At 49.5% G+C, this 27,834-nt stretch overlaps 6 protein-coding genes across 6 annotated transcripts; 5 read left to right on the forward strand and 1 right to left on the reverse strand.

Moving 5' to 3' along the window:
• Positions 1-2,210: 2,210 nt before the first annotated feature.
• On the forward strand, positions 2,211-3,372 carry J3458_002804 (uncharacterized protein; the record flags this gene model as incomplete). Its single annotated transcript, XM_007815901.2, has 1 exon — positions 2,211-3,372. The coding sequence occupies one exon, from the start codon at positions 2,211-2,213 to the stop codon at positions 3,189-3,191; it is 981 nt and encodes a 326-aa protein (XP_007814092.2). The 3' UTR covers positions 3,192-3,372.
• Positions 3,373-8,397: 5,025 nt separating this feature from the next.
• J3458_002805 (uncharacterized protein) lies at positions 8,398-8,748 on the forward strand (the record flags this gene model as incomplete). The annotated part of the gene is made up of 1 exon (XM_066117392.1): positions 8,398-8,748. The coding sequence occupies one exon, from the start codon at positions 8,398-8,400 to the stop codon at positions 8,746-8,748; it is 351 nt and encodes a 116-aa protein (XP_065977176.1).
• A 1,172-nt stretch (positions 8,749-9,920) lies between these two features.
• Positions 9,921-10,466, forward strand: J3458_002806 (uncharacterized protein; the record flags this gene model as incomplete). The annotated part of the gene is made up of 1 exon (XM_007815903.2): positions 9,921-10,466. One exon carries the CDS (start codon positions 9,921-9,923, stop codon positions 10,464-10,466), a length of 546 nt encoding a protein of 181 aa, XP_007814094.2.
• Positions 10,467-11,804: 1,338 nt separating this feature from the next.
• J3458_002807 (uncharacterized protein) lies at positions 11,805-12,480 on the forward strand (the record flags this gene model as incomplete). The annotated part of the gene is made up of 2 exons (XM_066117393.1): positions 11,805-11,953; positions 12,117-12,480. 2 exons carry the CDS (start codon positions 11,805-11,807, stop codon positions 12,478-12,480), a joined length of 513 nt encoding a protein of 170 aa, XP_065977177.1.
• Positions 12,481-22,195: 9,715 nt separating this feature from the next.
• Positions 22,196-23,487, reverse strand: J3458_002808 (uncharacterized protein). Its single transcript, XM_066117394.1, has one exon. It carries the CDS (start codon positions 23,356-23,358, stop codon positions 22,369-22,371), a length of 990 nt encoding a protein of 329 aa, XP_065977178.1. The 5' UTR covers positions 23,359-23,487; the 3' UTR covers positions 22,196-22,368.
• A 2,807-nt stretch (positions 23,488-26,294) lies between these two features.
• Positions 26,295-27,805, forward strand: J3458_022441 (uncharacterized protein). The gene has a single exon (XM_066123023.1). It carries the CDS (start codon positions 26,410-26,412, stop codon positions 27,751-27,753), a length of 1,344 nt encoding a protein of 447 aa, XP_065977179.1. The 5' UTR covers positions 26,295-26,409; the 3' UTR covers positions 27,754-27,805.
• Positions 27,806-27,834: the final 29 nt, after the last annotated feature.

A 27,834-nucleotide genomic window follows, 5' to 3' on the forward strand; every position in this document is an offset into this window, starting at 1 on the left:
ATTTGGTGTCTTGAGGGATTTCCCTGTTGTAAATGCGTACCCTCGAGGTTTCGCCCAAGAATTGATAGCATCAAGTAAGGACTCGCGTGATTCATATGTGCCTTCGGGTGGAAGAACGTCGTCAGGGAATGCTGCCTGATCCATGTTTCATCAATCTGATTGGCGCTGCAATGTGCAGTGGCTGCAGGAACATGCTGGGGCACAGGTTCTGTCCCAGCGCTAGAGGAGTGCTGACATAATTTGGGCACCTGGGTGCGCTAGTCTATTTGGGCACCCGGGTGCCCATGTATCAGTCGCCGAACTTACAGAGCTGCTTACCAATGCTTAGCCTTTCAGTGCGCTGATTCAACCAAACTCTTAGACTCATATCTTGGCATCGGATAGTACTGCAGAGGTCCTCACGCGATTCTTAACTAAGCCCCAGATGACGGTACGGCCTGCGACTGGCGCGGGATTGGAACATTTCATTCCAGCATCATGGAGCGACTGGCACATGATGCTGGAAAGGGGGCCTCGGGAATTAAGCGAACTGAGCCCCGGACCCACACGCTTGCCACGATGAATCGATGATTGCCATCGCGTCCATGATGACTGGTGATTTCGTTCTATGTGGCCGTGTCGACAAGAACCGTTGGAGGCGACTCGCTTTAAAAATAGACAACGGCCAAGTGATGCAATCCAATGAAGCATGTGCCACACAAGACGGCCTTGGCCGACTAGTTCCTCCTTATTTCGGAGAAATTCACAGCTTGCCACCTCGAGGAAATTCCACCTCCACTGCCTGATGCTGTCATGGAATTTGGGCCAATCGGCGGCTGAAGCCACGTTTGAAACCTGGGCGCTGTCCTGGCCATTGGGGCTGTACGATGCATGTTGAGCGAGCCGAACCCTAGACTTCATGCAAGGTCATCCATGGTCACGTCGTCTGTTTCACACGCCGGGCGAAGCATACACAAGTGCGTTGCGTCTAAACTCTAGTTCATATGCCGGCGACTGGACCAAGTCATTCAACAATGCCTCGAGTCCCAAGCGCATGGGGACTCTCGGACCCTCAGACCCGCCAGACTGGTTCTACTAATTCCTGGATAGTCCCGACGAAACAGCTCAATCGGCCGCCGACTTGCAGGGTATTCACCCAGATGCCCTGTTGGGCCGGAGTCAAACTCTCGGGCGCCGTGGTAAGCAATACCCGAGAGCCGGACATGGCCGAACCCACATAGCCGCGCAGGCACATTTGTGAAAAAATCTTGCAAAGAGGCAGTTTGGAAATGCTACAACCTCAGGGTTTTGTCAGGGTTAAAATTTTATCCTCGACTCTTGACACTGCTTGCGATTCTGACAGAGCAAGAAGAGCATCTGGTGCAGATTACTACTTCTCTCATATACCACTTTCGTATACACAGTGTTTGACACTTTGTTGCAGACATAATATTCACTTGGCCTCTAGTGAAGACGTCTTTTCGGTACAGGTGACGTAAAGCAACCAAGTTGCGGAATGAGTTGATGGTACGAATAGCCGTAGCCTACAATACGTGGATAGCCGATGGTCTGATTCAGAAGCCTGTTGAACCTTATTCTTGGCACGAAGCACCCCGATGGAATCGTTGGCGTGATTCTAGAAGCCAAGCAGTGACGGGAGCCGACCCAGCCTCTGTCGATTACAATGCCGGACGCTTATCCCATGTGCCGAGCCATCATGCCACGCCCGTCCATCCGTCAACATGTTGGATTCGGCCTTGCAACAGCATCTTGGCTCGAGTCTGACAATGCCCCGTCCGGGCTCTCTCTATTCATGCAAGCTAGCACCAAGTCGCCGTATAGCATCATACCATCATGCGTCCGTCTGCCCTGTTGAGCCGGCAGCTGAGACATTCAGCTCGTTGAGCCTCCACCATGCCCATGTCACACATCCTAGCCGCACGGCTTTTGGAAACTACAGCGTCACGGCAGTACCTTTGAACTTTCTTGAATAACTTCCGTTCTGGGCTAGTCACGAGAGACTTTACGATTCAAGGCCATTCATGCCTTCATTTACACCCAAGCTTTACGAGATGATCCAACGTGTATAAAACAGCCACGACGAAGCCAAAGTAACTACAGAAAATCTTCCAATTCATCTCATCAACATTCTACACTCTCTAAACACATCTCGACGACTTCAACACACTCTTTAACAATCAAAGCTTACTTCAAGACTCTCTTTGAACAAAATGAAGCTTTCTTTGGCCCTCGTCACTGCCCTCCTCGGTCTGGCCGCGGCCGCGCCTCAGAATGACCCGTCCACCGAGGGCCTGTCCAAGGAGCTAGCAGAGGAATTTCAGAAGAACCTGAAGCAGCTAGAGGAGGACAACAAGAAGAGCATCCCCGGCACCATCCAGGACATGGCCGAGAAGCTCGGATGGCAGGGAGCCGGCAACCTGCCGGGCAAGATCGGGCAGGGAGCCACCATCCTCTCCCTCCTCGCGACGTCCGACTACAGCGTCAGCGCCGAGAACGGCAAGAAGTGGGTGAAGGACCTCGGCGGCGTGGCGCTCTCGTTCCTCCCCAAAGTCGGCACCCTCGGCAACCTGCCCGGCTTCCTGGGCATGATCAAGACCATTGCCGTCGGCCTCGAGCAGGCCCGGTTCCCCGAGCTCGCGGCCAAGCGAGAGGCCGAGGCCAAGTGCTTTGCCAGCAACGACGTCCGCACGTACAAGGACCTCTGCCAAAACTGCAAGCCGCACCTGACCATCTCTCTGCTCGGGAGGCTCAACGGGTGCACCGACGAGCTGGTGACCAACCGGGACGGCTACGTGGACCACAAGAGGGCGCAGAGCTTCTGCGCCGACGCGGTCCTCTGCTCGGGCTACAACGACGGGGGCCCGGGCAAGATCATCAAGAGCGGCTTCCGCTACGACCCCCTGCGCTCGTTCTGGTGCAAGGAGAAGGACGACCAGATTGGCATGCTGCTCAGCAGCTGGATCGGCCAGCCGCTCCGCGAGAGCCTCTACATGCTCGACCACGAGGACTTCCGCAACGCCCTGACCCCCGCTTGCAAGGAAATCACAAAGGACCTGAACATTGAGGGCAAATGCCCGACAAGAGAGGAGCTCGAGGCCGCGGACAAGCTGGCTCCTCCCATCAGCTACTGCCAGCCCGGGCAGAGCGTGAACCCCGGGGGTGCCGACAGGCCGCTTGTGCCAAGGGCTTGAGCGTGCTTACTGCTCTTGAACTTCATGGACCCGGCCTGTCTGCCGAGACTCGGGCGTTGTTCAGGGCGTCGCGGTGTGCCCTCGTCTTTTGCAGATCAAGGCCGCCCGTGGGGTCCTAGCTGGCTAGAATGTTAGGTTTTCATAGCGCTTTTAGCCTTTTTTTTAAATATGAATATGCAGTTGCTCAGCTCAGAATGTTTAAAACGTGCAAATTGTGATGAATCTAATGAGTGGCCTATGGCTGGATCGCGAATTGTTACATGTAGTGCTTCTAAAACGCGCAGATCTATGATAGATTCTGCAGTGTCGCGGGACGTGGTGGCCGGCATGTTTTAAGGACTAGATGGATGGACCAAGGTTTGGGGGCGCTTTACTTTGGCCAAGAAGGCGAATAGAAATGCGTAAATGAGTGAGGAATATCCGTTTTTGGGAATATCGAGGTGGCAAAGCGGGGCCGAGTAACCCAGTCGGGATGGCGGTTTCATGCCGAAACAAGAAAACCGTCCGCCCCGCCCTGGGCATATGTTATCGGCTCGAGGCTCCATTTCGAGTTCCTTGGCGAGGACTTTGTGTGGCCAAGTCAAAGGAGAACACTACAGCATGGTCTGGCGCTATGAGCCAACCACGGCGCCAAGGGGAGGAGGCGATTATGGCTTTAAAGGTTTCAATAAACAGGTGTAATCAGGATCGCAAGGGACCATAGGGCTGATTCGGGATAAACCCTCGGAATCATGTAGTGGACTGCAAGGGCAGATACGTGAAACAAAGGATCGCGCCTAATGTCCGATCTGTGCCTCCACGCGAAGAGGCGTTTGATTAGAGGATAAAACTTGCAGAGGCGCTATTTCTGGGAGCAGAAAGTATGACGCTCCACGAGAGGTAGGCTGTCCGTAGCACTTTAATTTTTTCAAAAAACGGAAGTGCCAGTTTCACATGTTTCATGTCGTCCAGGAAGATTTATACTTGCCTTCCTCACTCTGATCTTTGTGGCGACACAAGGTGTCTAGTCTGAGCTGTTCGGCTAAACTCATAATGCCTACATGAGGATAATCTCGTAACGCTCGATTATCAAGTTTCGCGTGTTGCCAATCGAGTCGCATATGTCACTTGGGATACACGGTGGTATATTTTAATGCTGGTGCGGTTTGCACCTTGACGGCGGAAATTCTACTTACATGGCCACGGTCTCGGTTCCTCAGGGGATGGCCCCTTGCAAGACTGTAGTTTGCGGAGCGAGACCGGCTTCCAAGTAACATTAGGCTATCTTTCAACGTAACTAGTGTCTGTGTTAATAGTGCAGGTGCCAGGTGCCAAGCACGGTGACCCAATTCTGCGCAACTTCAAATATTGAATAATCCGGCACCTCAGCATGTCGTGCCATGTACCGATGCCAGATGAGTTGGGTATCGCTATGCATACAGCCACGAAAGGCTCCCGCTCAGGCACTACCTCTCCTTGCATCCCATCGTTGAGAATCGTCTTTGGAAATCCGTTTGCTCTGGGATACTTTCAGATATCTCTGACAACGTTGAAACTTGTATCGGAAATGTCGCCGAGGCGCTGAAATTATGCGGCTAACAGAATAGGCTGGATTTGTCCAGCAATCTCGGAATCATTAACGGCCATAATATTGTCATTGTAGGCCTCCCTCATCCTGGAAACTGTTCAGCAGCCATGGTTGTTACACAGATGATGATAACGTTTCCTAACTTTCAGTATGGTTTGTTGGCTGGCATTGGAGGCGGTGTGCCCTCAGAGACAGACAGCGGGAAGCTTCGTCTAGGTGATGTGGTGGCGAGCAAGCCCATATATTAATATCATGGTGTCGTGCAGTATGATCGCGGAAGAGCAGAGCAAGACCGCTTCTCACGGACTGGTACCATTTCACCCATTTCACCACCGTCACAGGTGCTTCAAAACTCTGTAAGAGAGCTAGCATGGCAACGAGAAACATGGGCAAACGATCCTGTGTGGAAGGGCGCGCAGAGGCCCCGGAGGAGCTGCCGAAATTCTCAACGATTCAAGTTTCCGCGCATTGAGAATGACTATCTTCACCATCCAGACTATACTCATCGGCAGCCAGGGAAATCCTGCGATGATTGCGGATGCAATCCAGAGAAGCGAATCCCGAGACATGCTGATGAACGTGAAGAAAGCCTTGTTGTGGTGCACTACGGCATAATAGCGTCCGGAGAAAAGGTCATCAAGAATGCTGTACTGCGAGATGTCTTGGCCGAGGAACTTGGAGCTTCAGTAGCTGGCGCGCTTTTCCAGTTCTCTTTCCCAGTCATTCGGGGTATTTCAGATCACTGCGATTCAAACAGAGGACAACCGGTGGCAAGGCTATGCCGCTGGGGAGGCGGCCGCCTATACGAGGCAGCTATTCTTTTAGATGCCCAAGGGGGAGATGCGGGAGTGAGTTTGACTTTAAAATAGGAGCCGCATACATGCATTGCTAATGGGCGGATAGAGACTGGCAAGGCCAAACCGCCCCGATGGCCAAAGGCGAGGATCAACTCTCAGGCCTTGTACCATAAGGCAATTACTACGATGAGGCGCGTGGGTCGATGCCGGGTATGTGTGCTTTGCATGCGATTTGCCAGGCCATTGGTATGAAGATTGCTTCGCATCGGAGCAGACGAGGCTCAAAGGTAAGAAGGCAAGATTTTGTCTGGACGCTCTCTATTCTGCGGTGATTGTGGCCACTATTAGGATAATTGCCCTCGAAGAAGGGTTTAAGGGACCAGTAGGTCAGTAACAATGTGAGCCATGGCCACGATTCCTCAGTAGAGCCAGGATCTTGAGGCTCACGCGCCTGTTGATCTTCGGCCTCGGTTTTGCAACTACAGCCTCCAACTGCACACAGCCCCGCCAGACTCTTCTTCGCAATAAGAGAGTGGCCTTTCCAGTGACTACGGGAGAGATACCTGTATCACCGATTATGTGTAGAAATAACTGTCCATCAGACAGCTGGAGACGCTGGCGAGGCCTGCAGGTCGCACAAGATTCCCCGCAAGAAACCATCAGCTTCAGCTGAGCCTTGTTTCTCCTTCACCAATGGTTGTGTAGGAGGAGTTGGCGGGGCATTAACGAACCCAGTGCGTTTAAACCCGCTCAGCGTGCTCTTCCCGAAATCATACTGAACTACACCGCCATGTCCCATATGCGACTGGCTGATGACCACATCCCCAAGCCTGACAGCCGCGTTATCTCCCGGAACACCGCCTGCAACGCCGACCAAAAACGTGTGCTGTATTGACGGAAACTGGTACCTCATCTGGCCCGTAACTACCGCGGCTGAACTCGCACCCGTCTGACCAGCAGGCAGACATACGATGACAACATTGTGGTTGTGAATTCGACCGAGCGTGTACAAACTTGGGTCATCGGGCTTTTGGACAATGTCTAAATGTCGCTCATCCAACATTTTCGTCGCTGCGTTAAGCTCGGTCGGGAGAGCGCAAAGCCATCCCACAGTATAGTTTCAGGGCGAAGTCTTCTCATCCTAGAGCCTTCGTGAACCTGGAGTAGAAGGGAGTAGACGGTGCACGATTTCAGAAGCGGTTCTTCGAGAAATGGATCAGAATCGTCGATCCGTCCGACTGATCCACGCCGTGTGTAGTTGGCTGTTGGCTATAGTTTCGATGCTGAGATAGATGGCCTTGGTCACTGCTTGACAGGCAGCACTGAAATGCCGCCGAGAACAGCCGGGACTCGGACGTCTGGTGAAGATGAACAAGGTTGGTAGAGTCACAGATCAAAAAAGCAAAAGCCCTGTTAATCTAGGACCATGGCACGGCAATATGGGTAGGACGGGAGACAACGTTGGAAATTGGAGAGCAGGAAAGAGCCAAGAGAACATCAATCGATGACCAAAAGGAAATCACGCACGCTGCCTGTTGCTATTCTTTTGAATGCTGTTAATAAGCTACGAGCAAATATCGTGGAGCACCAAGGCAACATTTCAAGAAACTTTTCCACCCTCAGTCGTTTGCGTGATAGCGCCGGACCCGATATCCTGTTCGAGTCAACCTACGAGCATGTTGGAGGGGCTAGCTGCGACCACTGCGATCAAGATCTGTTGATACATGGGACGCCGCGAAGCAGTGAAGATATTGTAGTCCATTACGGTACTATAGCCTCTGGTAACCAAGTTACATGAGATGGGTCCACTAGAGATATGCTCAGCTCGGATCTTGGAGGTGTTCTTTGCTTTGAAATGGAAGCGGCTGGATTTATGAGCATATTTCCAGGCCTTGTCATTCGAGGCATCTGCGACTACGCAGACTCGCACAAGAACAAGAAGTGGCAGGCTTAAGCGGCAGCAACGGCAGCAATGATAGCGAAGGAGATCCTTTTAATTCTACCCGTAACTTAACTCGCCGCGGCTAAAGAAGCGGACTTCGGACTTGACAATCCGTTACAATTTTTGAATCTCTCAAAAAGGCCAGAATAGCAGTTGACCCAAGAAGGTAGCTCCAGACACTAATGCTTTAAGGAGTTGCTGTTCGGCTAACGCATAGCTCTCAGGGACTTTACCTTGTAATAATTTTGAGCATATCTCTAATTACGAACGCAACTACACCTACCGCAATTACTTGCGTGACAAGTGCCCAGGGACTGCAATGTGGTTACTAGGTAATGAGGAATTCCTGGCGTGGAGAAAGAAGACTTCATGTCTATGGCTGTCCGGTAAAAGTATGCATCCATAAATCCGCAAGCCAAAAGGCGACACACTGACTATCGCGCTCTAGTTGGCTCCGGGAAGACTTTCGTGACGTATGTTCGTTCTTGATGATCCGTTTGCCCCTAGTTAATCATAGTATTAATGTGACCTAGGACCACCGTGGTTGAGCATTTGATAGAAGCATCTTAAAAGAGTGGTGATTTTGTGGCCCATTTTTTCTACAATCCCTCAAGCAAGTTCCGGCTAAAAGCTATTCATCTATTTGAAAGCTACATTAAACAGATGCTCGGTTTCCTTGAGAGGATGGGACATGTATGTCCTCAGCAGTTAGTGGGTGCTGTGAAAAGATTTAACGGCCCAAAGAGATGCCGCCCCAGCCTTGCTGAGATTATAGAGATAATATTCATACCACTGGGCGAATTCTTGCTACAGGTCACTCCAAGCGCAACATACATTGTGGACGGTCTCGACGAGTGTGAGTCAGTCGAGAGGCGACTGGTACTTAATACCTTTCGAAACATGATGCAACAGCGCGATTCGCAAAGAGTTTTCATCTCCGGAAGCGAAGACCTCCACGTCACAAACTTTATAGGAGACTCTACAACCTTGTGCATATCAAACAAGGACAATGAAGAAGACATTCGCGAGTTTGTTGAGTGGAAAATTGAGGCGAAATTGCGGGAACGACAACTCACAGAAAATGAGTATGTCCTCCAGGACATCAAGAGGAAACTGAATGAAAGAGCTCATCTCATGTCAGTGATTGCACCCATGACAACCGTCGTGTTGATCCACATACTAATATTCAAGAAGGGTATTATGGGTGAGCATGCAAATAGACGCTCTCTGGGACGAGTGTTCTACGGATGACGATATTCAAACGGCCCTGGAAAATCTCCCCAGCAGTCTAGATGAGACTTACGCCCGCTGCCTACAACGAATAGATAGGAGGCAAAGTCGCTTTGCCCGGACCATCTTATGCTGGGTGGCAGCAACAATCACGCCGTTTCAAGTCGATCAGTTAAGAGAGGCACTTGCGATCAATCCCAGCACAGGGTGCCTCGACAGAAACAGTATCCCGCCACGCCAAGAGATTGTAAAGTGCTGTTGTAACCTCATTACTTCAAACAACGGCCAAATCCTCCTCGCACATAACTCCGTACGGCAATTCTTAGAAACACGGCTTCCTAGCGGCCGGTTCACTTGGGCATCGTACAAGTTACACACTGCACAATCAGAACTTGGTGCGCTTTGCGTGAACCATCTCACGTCTGCTGACTACGGTCTCAAGTTGCAGCATTATAATGTGGGCGAATGCTCGCGCGTTACAATGGATAAACCAATAAAGAAGACACTGATTGAAGGCCCCTTACCATCCTGGACTCACCGCTTTCTATCGAGGCCCAGATCTGCGATGATGGTCCTACCTAGAAAAGTTTTCAAACACTCCTTCTGACAGGGAGCTACTGTCTTTCTTCCAATATGCAAAAGCCCACTGGGCGCCACTCGCTCGAAGAATCACCAAAGCTTCTCTGCACTAGGACAATTTCCGCGCGCTCGCCCTCGAGCCAAATTTGTCATGGCGGTTACATCCTTGGCCGCCTCTAGGGGAATCCCTTGACTCTCACTACTTTGGCTTGTTGGGGTGGGCCACAGTACATCATCATGTCCCTCTACTGGATCTCTTATTTGGGTTGCAGGGTTATAAGTCCAGGAATGACATATTTAACATGCCATTCTATCAGTATAATAATCTTCCGGCTCTACATTTAGCGTCAAGAACCGGTAATATTGAGATTATAAGGCGGCTACTTGAAGTATGTGACCCCAATAAGAAGGATAATAATCGTCGAACAGGCCTCCATTACGCGGCAAAAAGAGGCTATTCAGACATAATATTGCTATTGACCCAAATGCAAGGCAACTTGAAAGCTCGAGATAATAGAGGGCGAACGGCTCTGCACTTTGCGGCAGAAAACGGACATGGAAGAGCGGTACAAGCACTCATCGACAAAGGGGCAGATGCCGATCAAAGGGACAATATGAGACGGACAGCGCTTTTTATGGCAGCGCGAAACGGGCATGAGACCATTGTTCGTGTGCTAGTTGGACGAGGCGCTGATGTCAATATGCAAGATAAACATAGATGGACGCCGCTGTTCATAGCTGCGGATAACTTGCAGGACCAGACAGTCCGAGCGCTTATTGAGCTTGGCGGGGACATCAACATGGAAGATGGCGTCGGACGCAAAGTGCTTAACGTGGTAGCGATGAAGCTGTCTGGGAACGTGGGCTCGAAGCCCAACACTAACCAGACAGTGTTTCTGGCCGTGCAACAAGGGCACGAGGCGGTTCTGCAGGTGCTGCTCGCATGCGGCGTCGACATCAACGGAAAGTATATTAATGGATGGACGCCTTTAATCCAGGCAGCTGCTGGTGGGAACGAGATCGTGGCCAAGCTGCTGCTTGAGAAGGGTGCCGACCTTGAGGCTAATGATGAGAACGGGAGAACGCCACTATCGTGGGCCTATATGGGGGAACACCAGGCCATTGTCAGGCTGCTGCATACCTTCGTAGCAACGCCTTGACCTCCGTTTCCCGACACCCTTTTCGTCGGTGGCGCAGTTCCGTTCGTAACGAAGCAGTGCTGATCGCTTCCCCGAGTCGTAACCAGGCTATCCCGAATTTTTAACGTCTCAGCCATAATTAGCCTTGGCTTTACAGTTTCCAGAGGTGGGCTGAAGTAATACGGGTATACTTATGGCTGCTATCTACTGGCTGAGCCTGACAGAGCACCGGTCTAGTGCCGGGCCCCGTTGGCCCAAAATTGCCGTCAAGTTTAAAGAGTGTCACATAAGTGTAGTATGAGTGGGAGTCACGGGTATCTATTATATTTGCTAGGATATGCTAAAGTTTGAGTCTGGAATCAAACGCATCTCAATCGATGAATCAGTCGGGTCCCATGGGCCATGGACCATTGTCAGGGATCGATGAGATGTCTTACTTGAGTGGCATCACATCTCGTTACGCTTGGACGCTTCGGAAGCGTTTTTTCTATTCTGCGGCATTTACTATCATGGATCGTGGGTTCTGGAACTAACTCTACGAAAGTGTATGATAACTAGTTGTCGCGTCGGATGGGTATCAGTCATCCGCAAAAGGGAGACTTAACAGAGCCTTGAACAGTTGGAGCAAACTGAATCACCGGCAGTGAAGCCAAGAGAAGGCGCTCGCATACTTGTCGTATTCAGCTTTGTATCTATTCGCAGCATCGGATTCCATCTCAACGAGAAATCTTCCCAAGCCTCCTGCTGTCGGATGCTGAATCTTTTTTTCATACTCCAGCGCCGTCTTCCTAGTCGCTACCTTTCTTTTTTTTTTTTCATTTTGAATGTTGTGAGCATAAGCTGCGATTGGGCCGGTCACTCACCGAGTCCGAATAAGGGAGAGCGGAAACGAGTTGATCACATCACTCATACGACTTGTAGCCATAGCACTTTGAATATTTGGTTCCGCCGCTCCTCTAAATGGTGTGGTTGTATGGACAGCTTTCATTATATTAGATAGCTACTCTTGAGGCAAATCCTTTTAATAGGGGAAAATAAGCTCTTGTATATAATCTGATTTAAGCCTTCTCTACTACCCTTGTATTGCACACGGAGAGCATGCTACGAACCGGGCGGTACTAAGGCTTGGAATCAAGTTTTGCTATTCCCGTCTAGATGCATGGATACCTATCACAAAAGAACATGGTCTAATTGCGAAGCAATCAGGTTCCCTTATATTTAGGTCCGGGACAAGAAGGCATTCAAGTCGACAAGCGCGCGATATCCGAAGCAGCAAAAGCATCTAGGTACATGTGTAGCACAGTTTTGCCACGGGGTATAAACTTTATTGGATCTAGTACGATATTTCTTCGTATCAAGATGCCAACTCATGTGCCGCTGGCTCATTTGCGGGCTTCTCAGCAGCGCGAGAAGGAGTCCCCGGCATCTCATGAACTATTCCGGAGTCTGGGTCGGCAGCCTTGCGCCCTGGTCCTGGCAGGCTATCAGCATGTAGCTGGGCTTTTTTCGTAAGTCTGATCTTGACTTTTTGCCGTCCTGTCTGCCGAACGTCTGCGCAGGAAGATGATGGTACCTATGATGAGGGCTAATGCTACAATAGAACCTATGACGGCCCCGGCTATCCAGGCTTTGCTTGCTATCGCAAGCGTTTCATTAGCTTCAATATTCTAGGGCGGAGAGCTGGTACACATCTCACTTGCCTGAAGAGGCTCCGACAGCCGTTTCCACTGGACCAGAGCTTGGAGCAGGTGACGGAGTGAACGAGGATGTTGCCGTGTGTGATGTTGTGCTCCCCGTTGGAACCGTGGAAACAATTGTCAATGTCGATCTGGCGGTTGGAGTGATTGTGAGTATGGTGGCGGAAGACTCGATGTTGCAGAAGGCTAGAAAGCGTTCTAGCCCCGGTATGCCTTTGCCACCAGCCCTGTTTGTATTTTCTTTAATACAAGAAGAGCAGTTGTCGTATGCTATGCGAAAGGCCGAGTTGGGTTCGCAGAGCTTGGGGCTCTTCCCCGTGGATGCCGCTATGAGATAGGCCGAGTCTTCAGAGCAACAAAAAGATTAGCCAGACGAGCTCACTGAATGCAAACCGGGTGAGTATAAGACTATGAGCTTACTGCATGAATCATAGCATACGTCAGGAATCGCACCATTATCTTGGCTCTGACGGCTGCTTAGCAGCCGAGTCGTAGCCATGATGGCGTGTGTGACGGGAGTGATGGTGCAAAACTCATTGGAGAAAACTACATCCGCTGAAAAGTTGGAAACAAAATCGTCGCCCCCTTTTTCGCTGCCCCGCTTCGTGTAACGTTGTGAGATTTCCTTTTGGCAACTAAGACATGCTTGTTGTCAAGCATCTCATGAGAGGCTCGCGAGCTTGTGGAGACGTCCTCGCCCTTTTAAGCCTAAAGTGGTATGCAGGCCTAATAAGAGACCTGAGATGTAGCATGGTGAGATGCTGATGTTCAATGTTTGTAGAGACCGTCCTGGCGGAGTGATGCGCCTCCTGTCCATGCATACTGCTCCTCGTTTGCCCGGTTAGCGGATTGTGCGCAGTATTTTATTTGCAAGCTGGTTATCAATACTAGAGAACTGTAGCTGAAATCATACCATCAATAAACAGACTCAATACTGGCAGACAATGCTTCAGCTTCTGAGGATACGTTGAACACTTCGTGAATTGGACTTTAAGAAGCTTGAGGCCCGGCGAAGAACAAAAAGTAGCGAAGAAGGGCCACCCGATGTAAGAGAAAGCGTGGGCTTGAGGCATCCAAATGACTTCCAGGTCGGTGGTGGCTGGCGTACGAGTTAGGGTTAGGGTAAATATCACGAATCACATACGGATGGATTTCCTGGCTGCAAGCATCGTCAGACGAGCGCATCGCCCAAGGATTGGTGCAGACGGTCTGAGAGCACTTACCTTCTTGAACGGAACTTGACAGAACACCATGTGGCCCTTTAATCATCGCATTAGCCATGGTAACTCCTAGCTGAGCGCATGTAATAAGTGACTTCTATTTTATCGCAGTAGATATGACGTTCCTCAGATATCTCCAAATCCGTCCTCGTGACTACAATGCACGCATAATCCCTCTGCTAAATTCTCGCATATTTGTTCATGGTTAACAGGATCTGCGTACCAAGGGAGTCCGGACTACTTCTGCCTCAGTCTGTAGCGCTGCTAGAAGTGAACCTGCACAGGCTGCAAATACAAGAGGGATATACTTTATTATTATGACTCGATTCGATAAATACAAAATTTCCCGCTTCAAGCTATGAAACAGGAAGGAATCTTCGTCTATACACCAAGTGTGAGATAAGTGGGTATTTTTGAGCCTTAGAATGTCCTAGCTGCCTACAGTCTGCGTCAGATTAACTTGTCTCACTCGGCGGGGTGGATAGAAATTCAGAGGAAAGTCACGCATGATGCAGATACGTCATTGATATTAAAAGTATCATGTCCCGGAATCGGGTAATTGGACTGTATGTAGAAACTGCTCGCAGCTAGCAAGCTGGATTTGACCCCTTTATAGAGCTTCTAGTGTAGTATTAGCTAGTAGTATGCAAAGTCATACATTAGACGAAAAGCCCTTTCCAAGTCGTGATACTATTAGCCATTATATATATAATTTATCTTAGATTTTGTTTTATAACTAGACTACCAAATCCAACAGATTCCTCCGCCGCGGACCTCCCGACAGCTTTAACAGCTACTGCGAATCTTTCGACGGAAATAGTAGTTAGATCTTAGCAATGGGACTTCCATTGCCTCGGCTAATAGCTTCAAATAACACGGCTTAGTTCACCCAAAGCCCAACTACGAGTTTCCAACCCAACAGCCAAAGAATTCTTTTATAGCAGCTTTGAAGACCGCGCTAGTAGCTATAGTAGCAGCTCTTATATTAACTCGTCCATGAGGCCAAGTTCGTGGGATCAAAAGTGCTGAAAAGAACTCGCGACCATTCGAGCAAAATAATGACGTAGAATCTGGCATTTCCCTGCGCTCGTCATCTTCTTGCGTGGCAGACAGAGGTACCGTGATACTACATTTTGTATGGCCCTAGTGACGGTCTACCGGGCTTCAACTATAGCATACAACCACCTATACCGACGGAAGATTTCTCATCTACGAGCTCGAGCCATCGCACAATGCCGCTTTCAAGTTCTACCTCGGCTAAAAACACATCGTTTTAGTCTTTTGTTAGAAGTTGGACTCTTGGCTAGCTTACATTACAAAAGGAGTTGAGACAATCGTATGGCCAACAACAGTTAGCATCCCACAAGCCTTCACATTAACTGCCCTAAGTTCCATTAGAACGTGATATCAACGATGGCTGTTTTGAAAGTCGCGGAACCTACATGCGGTATACAATGATTTGCTCCTGGTCTCGCAAACGCTACAGTAGCCAGAACAGCTAAGTAAGTAAGCAAGGTTGATTTTCATAGTCGTTTGTGTAAATTGATAACAAACCTTTGGATGACATGTCCAAGGATGGGTTGGCAGGCAAAAAAATGTGGAAAGATACAGAAAAGGGGTGGAAAACTGGTTTTTATACAGGATGTCACAGCCAAGAACTACTTGCATAGTGGTTTTCAAAATAGTACCAAACCGCTCCTGCCATGGTGGGGTGACCAAATCATTACTGTACTGGAAAATAGCATGGAACTATTGTCAATTCTACATCTGTTGGTGTAGCGCTATCTTTGGGTCCCCTTTTCGTCTCTTTCAAAGGAAAAATTCCGCCTTGCCGAGGTTCAGTAACCACAATATCTCATGAAGCCGGGAACCTTCTGACCATATCTGCGCCAGACATTCGCATAAGATAAAGGGGGGTGTTGTCACATGGTTGGGCCACAACAAAGGCGTCGGGCCAACAACGGTTACACAACAACAAAGGGGGTATCACGAGACCCGAGATCGGACCTGAAGCGAGAGCTGCCTCAGGCATCTATCTTGAAGCCTCTCAGAAAACCAAGGCCATTTAATACCTTAAATTCGAGCATTATAGGTCAACTTGGACTTATCTATGTTCCAAGCCCAGTTATCCTGCCCTTGTCACAGGTATGTTGACGTACAACAGACGCTGCCTTCTCATAAGTGCGCTGAATGAATAGCTGGAACATGATGGAATGGCTATCATGGGATCCAGCGATGAATTCGGAAATACCATCGGAGTACAAAGGGCCTGCTGACCCGCTCCAGGATTCAGCAACTCCTTTCAACCAGCCGCCTATGGGTCCCACGATATCCGGCACAAACCTGTATCCGTCTCTGTACATTCACATTTTCTACAAGCCGTCTGATTCCAATTAGGTATAGGAGTTGCCAGAGATGAAAGAAAGAAAGAGATTGCTGTGGCGGCCATGCGGCTGGCTTTCTTCTATCTGGTACATTCCATGAAAGGCTTACAGAATAGACTTGAGTCTAGCCCCCAACTCTGTACTGATCCGTCGAATATCCTCTTGAGACCGTCGTCATTTAGCCATCAAATGCAAGATCTTCCATTAATATATCTCTTCTTAATGCTGACCTTGATCAAAAAACGACAACCAGCTTAAGAATTATGACCTCTCACTCAAGCTACTGCTGTTTCTTCTGCTCAAACGCGGTCCTATGTGTCTAAACCAACTAAAATACCGCCGGATCATCTTTTTGGTATGAGCAGGGTAGGTGCGCCAGGGGTATTTCGCGACACCAAAGCCGGAACCGACTCAAGAAGATCGGAAGCCAGCGGACATTATCTCAGCGATAAGGGGGACAAGGCGGGAATGGTTGTCCAAATAAGCTTGGCGGAGAAGCGACAGCCGGGGCGGCAGCGGAGAAACCGAACGACGGAGGACATGGTCACTAGCACGTTGCACACGGTTTGTTACGTAGGCAAGGCTGGTAAGATGAGACGTTTACTGTTGCAGGATACAGTCCACTAGACCTGTGCATGTCTCCGGATAAGAAGGCGGCAGCTTGCCCACGGCTCAGAGCGTACGATATGCACCCCAGAGTTGTCCTCTTGGGCCAAGACTTACCGAGCATGGGCGTACAGGAATGCGGTGGAGATAGGACAGTAAAATAGGTAAAATAGCGAGTCCAGACCAGTGGAGTAGTTTGATATAATATGTGGCCGCGAAATAAAATGTAGCAACACAACATCTGCCTTGATATGCAAGGCGCCGTTTACGGAATATGGGTCCAATACTAGATTCCATAGAAACCTGGAATATGTGTAGGAAAGCATAGATCCTGTCACTTCTTCTCCCCGAGATCGGTGTCGAGGTAAGCTTGCACCCGATATGGGCGAGGCCAGCTGACTGGGTCCGTAACTGACGAGATGTGATGACGCTTCTTGCATGCTTCACCATACACTCAACAAAGCGGAACACATGAGCTCCAAAGGTTCTACATATAAATCCTCTGGATAAATGTGGCAAGGGCTCAGTGAGGGCTTAGAGCAACAGCTCAATTCAGCTGATAGCATTCTTTGGTATGAAAGGTCCTTGGTTTTCTCAAGGCCTGGATGGACTAAAGAGCTCTATAAACACAAGAAATCGGTGAGTGTTTTGCCCTAGGTCCCGTGATCGTAGCCCTCGGGTAACCGTGTGACACCGGTTGACAGCCGGCCCGAACCATTTCATGTGTAACCAAGACAGTTATGACCGCAGGCCGTCGCTTGATAATGCTTCAAAGGTGTGACCAACTTTGCATACCTCTCCACTGTTATGTGACAGTAACCAATTTAAGTTTATGTACTCAGGGCCTGGAGTAACCTGGCTGAACGACAACTTTCGAGATTTGCTTCAGGGACAAGGGCAAGGGTACCAATAAACCTAGTGAAGATGTGCAATGTTATTAATATATGCCTAGGTCATGTCTGAGTATACACGTTTTTTTCTGTTCCTCATTTCATTCTGTGTATTCCTTCTCCCCTTTCCGCAGTTAGGCATGTCGCGTAAAACTCGCCTCTGCATGCACTTATCCACACATCAACCCCGGAGTTGTGCAAATCAAGTTCTGCGCCATTCTGCTGGCTAATGCTAGGCTTATTGAAAAGATACTGTCACTATTTCATCTCTACTCACACCTTAATCCTAGCACAGCGCAGAGAAATGGCGCTATTGAGGGATGTACTCGGTGGTTATCCCATTGCATTCCCACCAGATCGCTGCGACGTGTGCCAACCTGGGGAAGTCGGGAGTTGTAAGGGAGTAGGCTGTTAGAAGACAGACTACACGCTCCAATATACTTTACCTTGTTCCATATCCGTGTATCTCTGAATTAATCAGATACAACGTCTAATAATGTCTGCGCAAACACCTGATGTCATCGTTCATGGTTCGTTTGCACGCTCAACCCTATCGAAGTTCTGTCTAATAGGTTCTAGCTAAAAATAAAACTTTAAAAGGTGTAGAGTTGGATTGACAAATTGTCTCTGTGGAAAAGATACGTACAGAGAGAATCTGTAAAGGAGAGGGAAACCACTTTCGGGATTATAAGCTATCCGTAACTATGAAGAAAAATACCATGTACCCACAACTAGACGGATACGAGTTGCAAGAATACGAAACACCAGCCGGTATCTCAATGCAGTAGCCAGGGCACATTTGAAATAGATATATGCAGAGTTGCCCACATGGTCAAATAAAGACTGTCCCCTGTAAGCCTTCGTTGTGCAAGCACCAGTTTTTTTGAGAGCCAAGATAATATCGAGGTCACAGTGCGTCCGCTCCATTGCTACGGCTTGTCCATAAGTATATGGGAGACATACTAATACATCCAATTACCCACGTCCGCAATAGCTCAGACCAGGACATGGCAGGCTGGCTATGTGGCAGCGCAATGGCGACAGATGCCACTGCCACGACCAGGAAAGACACTGACTTCATTATAGTGGAACGGGGAGCTTTTAAAGCAAATATTTAGCCTTAGTTCTATGGGTAAAGCTTTGTAATGGCGAAGATGACCTGTGTACAAAGACGGCGTCAACGGATAGCTCTTGTCTGATGCTGCTGTATGACTTAGTCTATGACTCATTGACGCGCATCTACAGCAGTTTCAAAAAAAAATTCTTTCTAGAAGCCAGCCATTTCCAGCTCGTACATATGCATGTCTTGAGTATAACAGAGAGTAATTGAGTACTTGGTATGTAGGCACATGACAGACATACAGCATACCCTACGACGGTAATCTGTAGGGCCGGCTATTACCTCGGCCATGACAAATTTCTATGTCGACTTGTTCTCCGTGGGCCATAATATAATTTCACGGCTTCTTTTTGTGTGAAATACTCACACACCAACGTCACGGTTGCGAGACGCGCGGCGTACATTCAGCGATTCTGGATGTCAAGGCAGAAATGGCACCAACCATGTATTTTTGTTAGCAAGTATGTTGCCGTCTGGCTTTGCATAAAAGCGATTTAGATGGAGCTTTGGCATTATAACCGATACTAGTACGGGAGGCTTCCCTTGTTTTGCAGCAGACAGCAACGGAGATAATAGACAGCATGGTCCTAAGACGAGTGAGGCATTTGGCTGACCTGAAAGATGACCATTCTGCCAAAGTGCCGTCAGTGCCGGGAAATCCAGCTTCACTGGACCAGTCGCTTACCATGGTGGAAGATCACAGCCCAATTAGGATCAGTTAAACAACTTCTTCCATTGACACGACAACCTCAACTTGTAAATGTTTCGCGCTCCTTCTATTGTCATAGGTCTGCCAGCTGCACTACCAAAAGTAGAGATCTCTCCTAGTAGTGCATGCTTGCTTATCTGGTATGATAAATCATCACATCTATTCCCCTTCATCCGACATGCCGGAGACGCTTCCTCATGTTGGCGTATGGCAGACAGCTCTGTCCGTGTAACATCTTTAACCGTTTGCTGACGTGGCATCTGCACATAAACACGTAGAACCCTGCCATTAGTCAAGCTCTGCGTCGCCGCTACTTCTGGGTTGTTGCAAGGCAGGCAATAGTCTGTGGGTTGACATTTTGATCAAACTTCCAGTCTTGCAGAATAAGCCATTCTTCTATTAGACTTCCCGAGAAACGCTACGTTGGTCTAGAGGCAGAGGCAATAGGTATGCCCACCTGGTTGGGCAGAATAAGCTAAAGGTTCGCAAATACTTCTTGCCTCCCACTATACCTCTCTTCACTATGAATACATTACTCGATTGGTGAGAGCGCACTCCAGTGTACTGGGTTCTGGCTTTTGCAACCTTTGGTCCCGGTACGTAGACTGTCTCTGGATCTATATCTTCTCCGCCATATAGGTACACGAAGCCCAAGATTTCCTTCCCTGCGCCACTTGTTCCCATCTGCACTTCCCAGTCCCATTCCTTCTTGGGTTCTGCCTCAATTCATTATTCATCACCGGCGAGTCCCACGTGGCAATTGGTAACGCCCTTTCGTGGCATATTGGTTTGGTGGAGAGGTTTAGCACGCGTCTCTCGCTGTGTACGATGATATGTTTATCTAGAATAGCTCCACGGGAACTCAAAGTCGCCCTCTTTAGACTCGGAAAACTCACTACCATCCAGAAACTCATACCCTATTTTTCGAGAAAACAACAAAGACACTTTGGGCAGCAGGGATAAGCTCCTCTGCTGACATTTGCTTTCCGGCCACGAGCATTCTCCGAGTGTACGGTGTTCCAGACGCCAGGCTGCTGCATGGCAAGCCTGTATAACAATTTCATCCGCGAAAGCCTTCCAAAGTTGGTAGTGAATTGAGCCCTGACTCAATCTGTGAAAAAAATAATGGAACGTGCCACAAGTTTTGGTCTTGACCGTGCTACTACACTCATACAGTCGAAATGGAAAACTTTCTTCGCGGACTCGATTAGTTTTCCCGGAAAAATGGTCGGCAGTTGACCAGATCTAGAAGCAATACTCACCGCGCATGATGGTTAAAGAAAATTTGACGTCACATCATGGTGTCGGACAAGTTCCCCTTGTGGTAGCCAGACAGTCACAAGAACAAGAGCCAAGGGGCTCAAGCGACCCCAACTTTATGACTTGATTGAGCATCGTAATGTTTCCAAAGATCCCCCAATCCCATGGCTTCCTTTGTGATACGTGGTAGCTTCGTCGATTTAATACATCCCAGCCAAGAGCTTGAGAAACTAAATTCCATGCCCAGTTTGTTGGCGTGATAATTAAAGCCTAACTCTGAGCAAGTTAGCTGAATAATATCATTGATCTCTTTGAATAGTTGTTATGACTTCATATTTGAAGAATGCGGCCTTCTGAAGGTCGCGTTATCTCGGTGCCAAGACAACAATTCGTCACTATCTGGTATGATGGTGTACTCGACGAATGTATCAGACACTACTGCACGATGTTCAACGCTCGTATATTCGTATCCTGTTACTAGTCCATTATAGACTATTTTGTCACGCGCATGACTCCATGTTTATTTAACATGGCCCTGTCCATAAGATAACCGAATAAAGTGCAGTAGCATGTGCGTCTAGGACGGCACGTTCCCGCGCCCTGACATGCCGGATTCGTCTCCCGCATTGCGACAATATTTGCTTCAAGCTTCGATGCTCCCTGGGAAGATGGCCAAATTCCTCCATAAAGTACTTGACTGAAATCAAGCAGAGCATGCCATGGTACTTTACAGTTGAGGTAATCTCATTTCCGACACCTAGGGAGTAATCTCCGTGATGATGCCATTACCCAACAACTCCCTGCTTAAACACTCATGAGGACAAAAAATACGGGACATTGCCAAAAACTTTAATGTCACATCTTGACCAAGGATGCTGGCCCGCTCCATCCATGCTTCGTTTTCCATGCTGCAGGTCCATCAGTGTGCCAGACGTAACTACAATGCAACCCCTGAATTATTGTCAAAAGGATATCGATACTTAGCTCCGCTTCTTCCCGCAGTACGAACCGCTCCAACAGCTACCAGCGCCTTTACTCTTTTAAAGCTGATAGGCGGCATACGATGGATATAGCAGGGTATGAGGCGTTACTAAGAATTTTATTTTATGTGGAATGTACTTATATTCATATATACCTATAAGTAATATAATATTCTTACTGAACTAAAGAGTTTTCATTAATTGGCCTCGGTTACCCCTGCTAGGTACTCTTTTGACCATAATTCAGGGGTTGTATCCCTTTGAATGTGTCAAGGTGCCGCCTTTGTATCTACTCCAGAATACCCTTGTCGAGTATTTCTACCTGTACTAGGCCTAATAAGCCTGATAATACTGCTAAGAGGTATGTACCAGGGACGATTAAGAGTACTTTTATTATCATGATAAAAACGTGAGCATATATGTACTTACCTAACACTTAATTCTCATTGGATACTATCCCGGTAAGGGACCTCGCTGGCACCCTAACATTATACTACCTCCCTTGGTCAACGCAACTTTAATTCGTCTGGGATCACTACAGACTCCCACTGTACGAGAGCTTTCTGTGATCCACACGCCGTCTTGTTGTATTCAGCCGAAGAGACTGCGAAAAATCCCTTTCCAGGTATCCCTGCAAGCATCCAGCCCCCTTGATCTCGCTACGGCTGCCGCTGCAAGCGTTACATCCGCTTACAGCCATGCCTACTCTCAAGTCTCAAGCCGGGGTAGCCTGCCTTTAGATTTTCATAGCAGTAACCACTAATAAGGTCTAGTTGCAAAATTGCTAGCCGAAATGGAAAGCAAATCTCCGCCTTCCGACGGAAGTATACAGTCACAGCGAGTACTCGGACGACTCTACAGTCACAATACCAGCGTTACAACTTCAAATTCACTAGGCAAGTCTTGAAAAGGCAAATATCCATGTATGACTATTATTGATCCTGATCGCTTTTGCACATACAGTTTAAGCATTTCGATTTTCCCTTCAACCCCATATAATGCATTCAAAGCATGATATTACCCCACATGTGCAGTCATTTGGAAGAAATACACTCCTTTACAGGAGGAGAACAAAGGCAGCCAGGACCAGAGCACCAGCGGCCTGCAGAGAAGAGGCACCGGCGACAACGGGAGGCTGGGTAGTAGTGGTGCCGTTGTTGTTGTTGACGGGCTTGCCACCAGAGGTCAAGTAGTAGCAGCCGTCAATGACGGTGCAAGTCTGACCGTTGGGATACTGGTGAGCAGGGTTGCAGCTGTACCGACCCTGGCTGTCGGTCGAGCCAGAAGCAGGGCAGGCAGCAGTAGGCTGAGGAGGCTGGGCAGAACCAGAGGGCTTGTTATCGACAGGCTTGCCATCAGCACCGCAGAGGAAGTAGCAGCCGTCGATGGCAACGCAGGTCTGGCCGTTGGGATACTGGTGGGCAGGGTTGCAGCTATATCGGCCCTGGCTGTCAGTCGAGCCGGGAGCAGGGCAAGCAGCGGTAGGCTGAGGAGGCTGGGCAGAACCAGAGGGCTTGTTATCGACAGGCTTGCCATCAGCACCGCAGAGGAAGTAGCAGCCGTCGATGGCAACGCAGGTCTGGCCGTTGGGATACTGGTGGGCAGGGTTGCAGCTATATCGGCCCTGGCTGTCAGTCGAGCCGGGAGCAGGGCAAGCAGCGGTAGGCTGAGGAGGCTGGGCAGAACCAGAGGGCTTGTTATCGACAGGCTTGCCATCAGCACCGCAGAGGAAGTAGCAGCCGTTGATGGCAACGCAGGTCTGGCCGTTGGGATACTGGTGGGCAGGGTTGCAGCTATATCGGCCCTGGTCGTCGGTCGAGCCAGAAGCAGGGCAGGCGGCAGCAGTCTCACTAGGCTCGGCAGGGCTGTTGTCCACGGGCTTGCTCAAGTAGAAGCAGCCGTCAATGACGGCGCAAACCTGGCCGTTGGGATACTGATGAGCCGGGTTGCAGCTATAACGGCCCTGGTCGTCAGTTGAACCGACGGGGGGGCACTCAGCGGCCACGACGGTGGCGCCGACAAGAGATGCGATGAACGAGGCCTTCATTTTGAATTATGATGGATGAGCTTTGTCTGGAAACGAGTGGACAAGTCTTTTTCGGAAGCGACAGTGAGTTGTTGATCGGGAAGCCTGGACTGGATGGCATGCCGTGGCAGGGCCTCGATATATATACATAGCTGCCCTTCCATCTGGACCGACGACCCGGTCGACTGCCCGTCCCCCACGTTTTGCCGCATGCCGGCCCTGGACAGCCGGAGTGGCCGTATTTGTCCATCATGGTGCTAAACGACCATGACCATACGGTAGGAACGGTGGGTTCTGATGTCACATAGTCATGAGGATGACGGGTCGTGTTCCGAAAACAACATATACGAGACCGCACGGCCAATTAAACCCAGTCTCGTCGTATCATGGTTTTGGCCAAATTGTGGGTATGATGCGCTTCTGTCCCAGACCGGTCTGGTGTCTTTGGTCAACAATACGGCGACATGGAGAGACAGAAACAAAGGCTAGCGCACTCCATTTTGCAAAGACACTAGGCCAAGAGTGCATTTCAAATTCCAGAGCTAGTTGAAAGCGAACCCAGTTGTGGATATGGCAGCCGGTTGTTGTGGTGGTGTTGTTGTTGTTGTTGTCATTGTGATGATGTCTCATCCCATGATACCCTTCCCTAGAGCACGTTTCCCGCACCCGCTCTTCCCAAGGGCGTATTTGCGGGAAATCCTTCAATTAAGAATACGAGGCAAAGCATCCGAATTGTCCCCTCCAGCGTTTTTCACCATCAGACGATGACGCATGGAAGTCAAAGCATTTGCTGGGCCCAGGCTCGATTAAGCTCTTCATTGTGGCCCTGAAATTCAGTCCATTCATCCTGCCTGCTCGTCAATGACGCCAAGTCGCCTTCCATATCCGAGGGGAAAACCCTTCGTATCGCCCGGGTGGCTCCAGTTTATCCGACCAAGTGACCATGGATGTCGAGGAACGCGGACGACAGGGGCAACTGTATCGGCCGAGAGTGTAGATGACCCGACCGTTGCTCGCCTACCTGACCTGACCCGACCATTGAATTAGGTAAGACCAGTGGTCAGGTCAGGTCAATTACAATGGTCGGGTCAGGTCAGGTAGGCGAGCAATGGTCGGGTGGTATGCATTCTCGTATCGGCCAATGAGACGGCGCGACCAAATGAGCTCTCGATCGATATATTGAGAGTTCCCGCCCCCGTCCCGTAGACCGTAGACCCGGCGTAGTTGGCCCGAGCATGAAAATTGCCACAAACGCGATCAAGCGCGAATTGGTTTCTCGAGTTTTGGTCCTCGTTGAGTCGTTGACTATGATTGGCCGGCGTAACTGGTTCCACTGCTAGCTCCTATCATTTTTTGCTGGCTCAATAAAGAGTGAAGGAGCTTGAATAACCTACATGCCCTTATTCAGACATTCTTTCCATCAGCCTCTAACTGTCGTCTTGGGTTACTCACGAAAGATCATTCAAGGGGTCGCATCGCAAAACAAATTAAATAGAACGGGAAGGGACGTGCCTCGTGATAAATTAATGTGGGACGTGCTTGCAGCCAGGCAATCGCATGTGTCGGATCAAGTAGAAAAGCGGGGCATCTAATACCGGCGACTGATACATGGGCACCCGGGTGCCCAAATAGACTAGCGCACCCAGGTGCCCAAATTATGTCAGCACTCCTCTAGCGCTGGGACAGAACCTGTGCCCCAGCATGTTCCTGCAGCCACTGCACATTGCAGCGCCAATCAGATTGATGAAACATGGATCAGGCAGCATTCCCTGACGACGTTCTTCCACCCGAAGGCACATATGAATCACGCGAGTCCTTACTTGATGCTATCAATTCTTGGGCGAAACCTCGAGGGTACGCATTTACAACAGGGAAATCCCTCAAGACACCAAATGGCAGAGTCAGAGTAATATTCGCTTGTGATAGGAATAAACCTCCTCCAAGCCCTTCTACTGATCGAGTGCGACGCACTTCGAGCCGAAGAACTGGCTGCAAGTTTTCAGTTCTAGCCAAGCAATCGCTAGATGGTAGTACATGGGTCTTGAGCCATCGACCAGACATCGAATGTGCTAAACATAATCACGCGCCCAGCGATGATCCTTCTGCACACCCTGCCCACCGCAAGCTTGTGGGAAAAGATGCGGCGATCGTCTCCAAACTCGTGAAGTCTGGAACTGCCCCTCGAGAAATAAGGACCTACCTCCATAACCACTCAGAAACACTTGCAACTCAGCGGGATATATACAACCGGATTGCGGCAACCAGGAGAGATCTTCGCGAAGGCCAGAGCAGCATTCAAGCCCTAGTCGACCAATTAGATAACGAGGGCTTTTGGTGTCGCGTCCGCTTGGATGTAGACAATCGACTGACGGCTATCTTCTTTGCCCATCCTGACTCTGTGGCGTATTTACAATGCAACCCGGACGTATTATTGCTGGATTGTACCTACAAGACGAATAAACACGGTATGCCGCTACTCGACATGGTCGGAGTAGATTCTAGCCAGCGGTCGTTCTGTATCGCATTTGCATTTCTATCCGGTGAATCGGAAGAGGATTACTCTTGGGCGTTACAACATCTCAGGTCACTTTACCAGCGTGAACTTCCGTCAGTTGTCTTGACTGATCGATGCCTAGCTGCAATGAACGCTGCTGCACATTGGTTTCCAACGACCAAAGCGCTCCTCTGCCTCTGGCATGTCAACAAAGCGGTCCTCCAGCGCTGCCGGCCCTTTTTTGTGCAGAAAGAAAACGAAACCTCAGAGCGGGCAGAAAATGACACATGGGAAGAATTCTACACCTCCTGGCACTCGATTGTTGCTTCACCAAGTGAAAAGATATTTGACGAGCGCCTGGCCAAGTTTGAACTGAAGTATGGCGAAAAATATCCAGAGTGTGTAGGGTATATCAAGATGTATTGGCTCGAGCCGTACAAAGAGATGATCATTAAAGCATGGGTGGATATGCACTTGCATTTCGGCAATGTGGCCACCTCGAGGCAGGTGGCTTATACTATATGCAATTGACAAGACGCTAATGGAACGTTCCCAGGGCCGAGGGTATCCATTCACTGATGAAAGCACACATTAAGAAATCGAATTTGGACCTTTTCGACGTTTGGCAAGCCATGAAGCATGCCATCGCAAACCAACTCAAGGAACTTAAACATATTCGAGCTTCGCAACAGTTACGCACACCTCTAGATGTATCCGGGCTCATGTTCGAAGCAGTACGAGGTAGGGTTTCGCATGATGCTTTGCGCAAAGTCCAGGGGCAACGGCAGTTATGTCTACAAGAGCCACGTCAGATTCTATGTAGTCAGACTTTCACTTCGTCACATGGGTTGCCGTGCTCCCACACCCTCGAGAAGCTGGAAGAAGAAGCTCAGGGTCTTCTGTTAGAGCATTTTCACCCACATTGGCACTTAAAGCGAGGGGTGGCACTGCCAAAACCTGTTCTGGAACCTCGCCGGGCTGCAAACCAACTAAATAGGACTCAACCCTTAACGAGCACAAGACGCGAACCATCCGGTTTCGAGAGAATCCAGGGTAACAGAAAGGCTCCCACTTGCAGCGCATGCCACGTGGTAGGCCACATTATGACCTCGAGGTCCTGTCCGCTGAAGTTCAAGGGGTCGCCGGTAGTACCTCTGCCGGAAGCTCGAAGTTCAGTCACATTTTCAGGTGCCACGGCGGAAATGGCTCCTGCGGGTGTCTCTAAGGCCCCCCCGGAAATCGTGCCAACGACCCAGCAGTCGCAATGTTCAAATGCAGTGGCGGATGCCTTGGCAGAGATTGATCAACCCTCTTCCTTTGCAGCACGCATGCCACCCATCCGTTCATCTCCTCTCATGAGATTTAATACGTCGACTGACTTGGGGTCGCTTGCCACATCAAACAACGCGCCCGGCAGTCCGCCAATGTTGACCGTTGAAGGGCCAACGGTTGAGCAAGTCCAGTCTTTGTCTGGTGTCACCTTGGAAGAGCCGCGGTACGATTCCCCGGGTGCCATTTATGAGAGATATGTAGCTGCTAGAAATGCGTGGTACGCTGCGCAACCTGCTGGCAGCATCAAGACCAACCAGCAATATCGCAAAGCGATGGGGCTCCCACAAAGATACGACAAGCGGAGTTACGAGTGGTGCTTGGACTACAAACAAATGTCGAAGCATCGCGTCACTGCGACAGGGTCCAGAGAATGGACGAAAGAGGAAATGATGGCGTATCTAGACTGGAGCAACCAGGAAGATGAGCGGATTGAAGCCCAGGTCGCTCGGGAGATGGGTGATCATCCTTTGGCTAACAAGAGAAGAGGAATGAAAGAAATATGGAAGAGAATAGAGGTAGACAGTAATGAGCAACAAGCTTTGCACTCAGCGAATAGCGCGACGGAGGATTGCATTGTTGTCAAGTTGTAGATTAAACTGGAGAGAGTAACTAGTTGAAATGATCTTCCAGCCGGGTCTTGCGGGTCTGTCCCAGCGCTAGAGGAGTGCTGA

The sequence above is a fragment of the Metarhizium acridum genome (genome assembly GCF_019434415.1).
Source record: "Metarhizium acridum strain ARSEF 324 chromosome Unknown scaffold_13, whole genome shotgun sequence".
NCBI classification, from domain to species: domain Eukaryota; kingdom Fungi; phylum Ascomycota; class Sordariomycetes; order Hypocreales; family Clavicipitaceae; genus Metarhizium; species Metarhizium acridum.

What these genes read in the sequence shown, in the direction of transcription:
- J3458_022441 (XM_066123023.1), top strand. Translation starts at nt 26,410, where the DNA reads ATGAAAGCACACATTAAGAAATCGAATTTGGACCTTTTCGACGTTTGG.
- J3458_002808 (XM_066117394.1), bottom strand. Translation starts at nt 23,358, where the DNA reads ATGAAGGCCTCGTTCATCGCATCTCTTGTCGGCGCCACCGTCGTGGCC.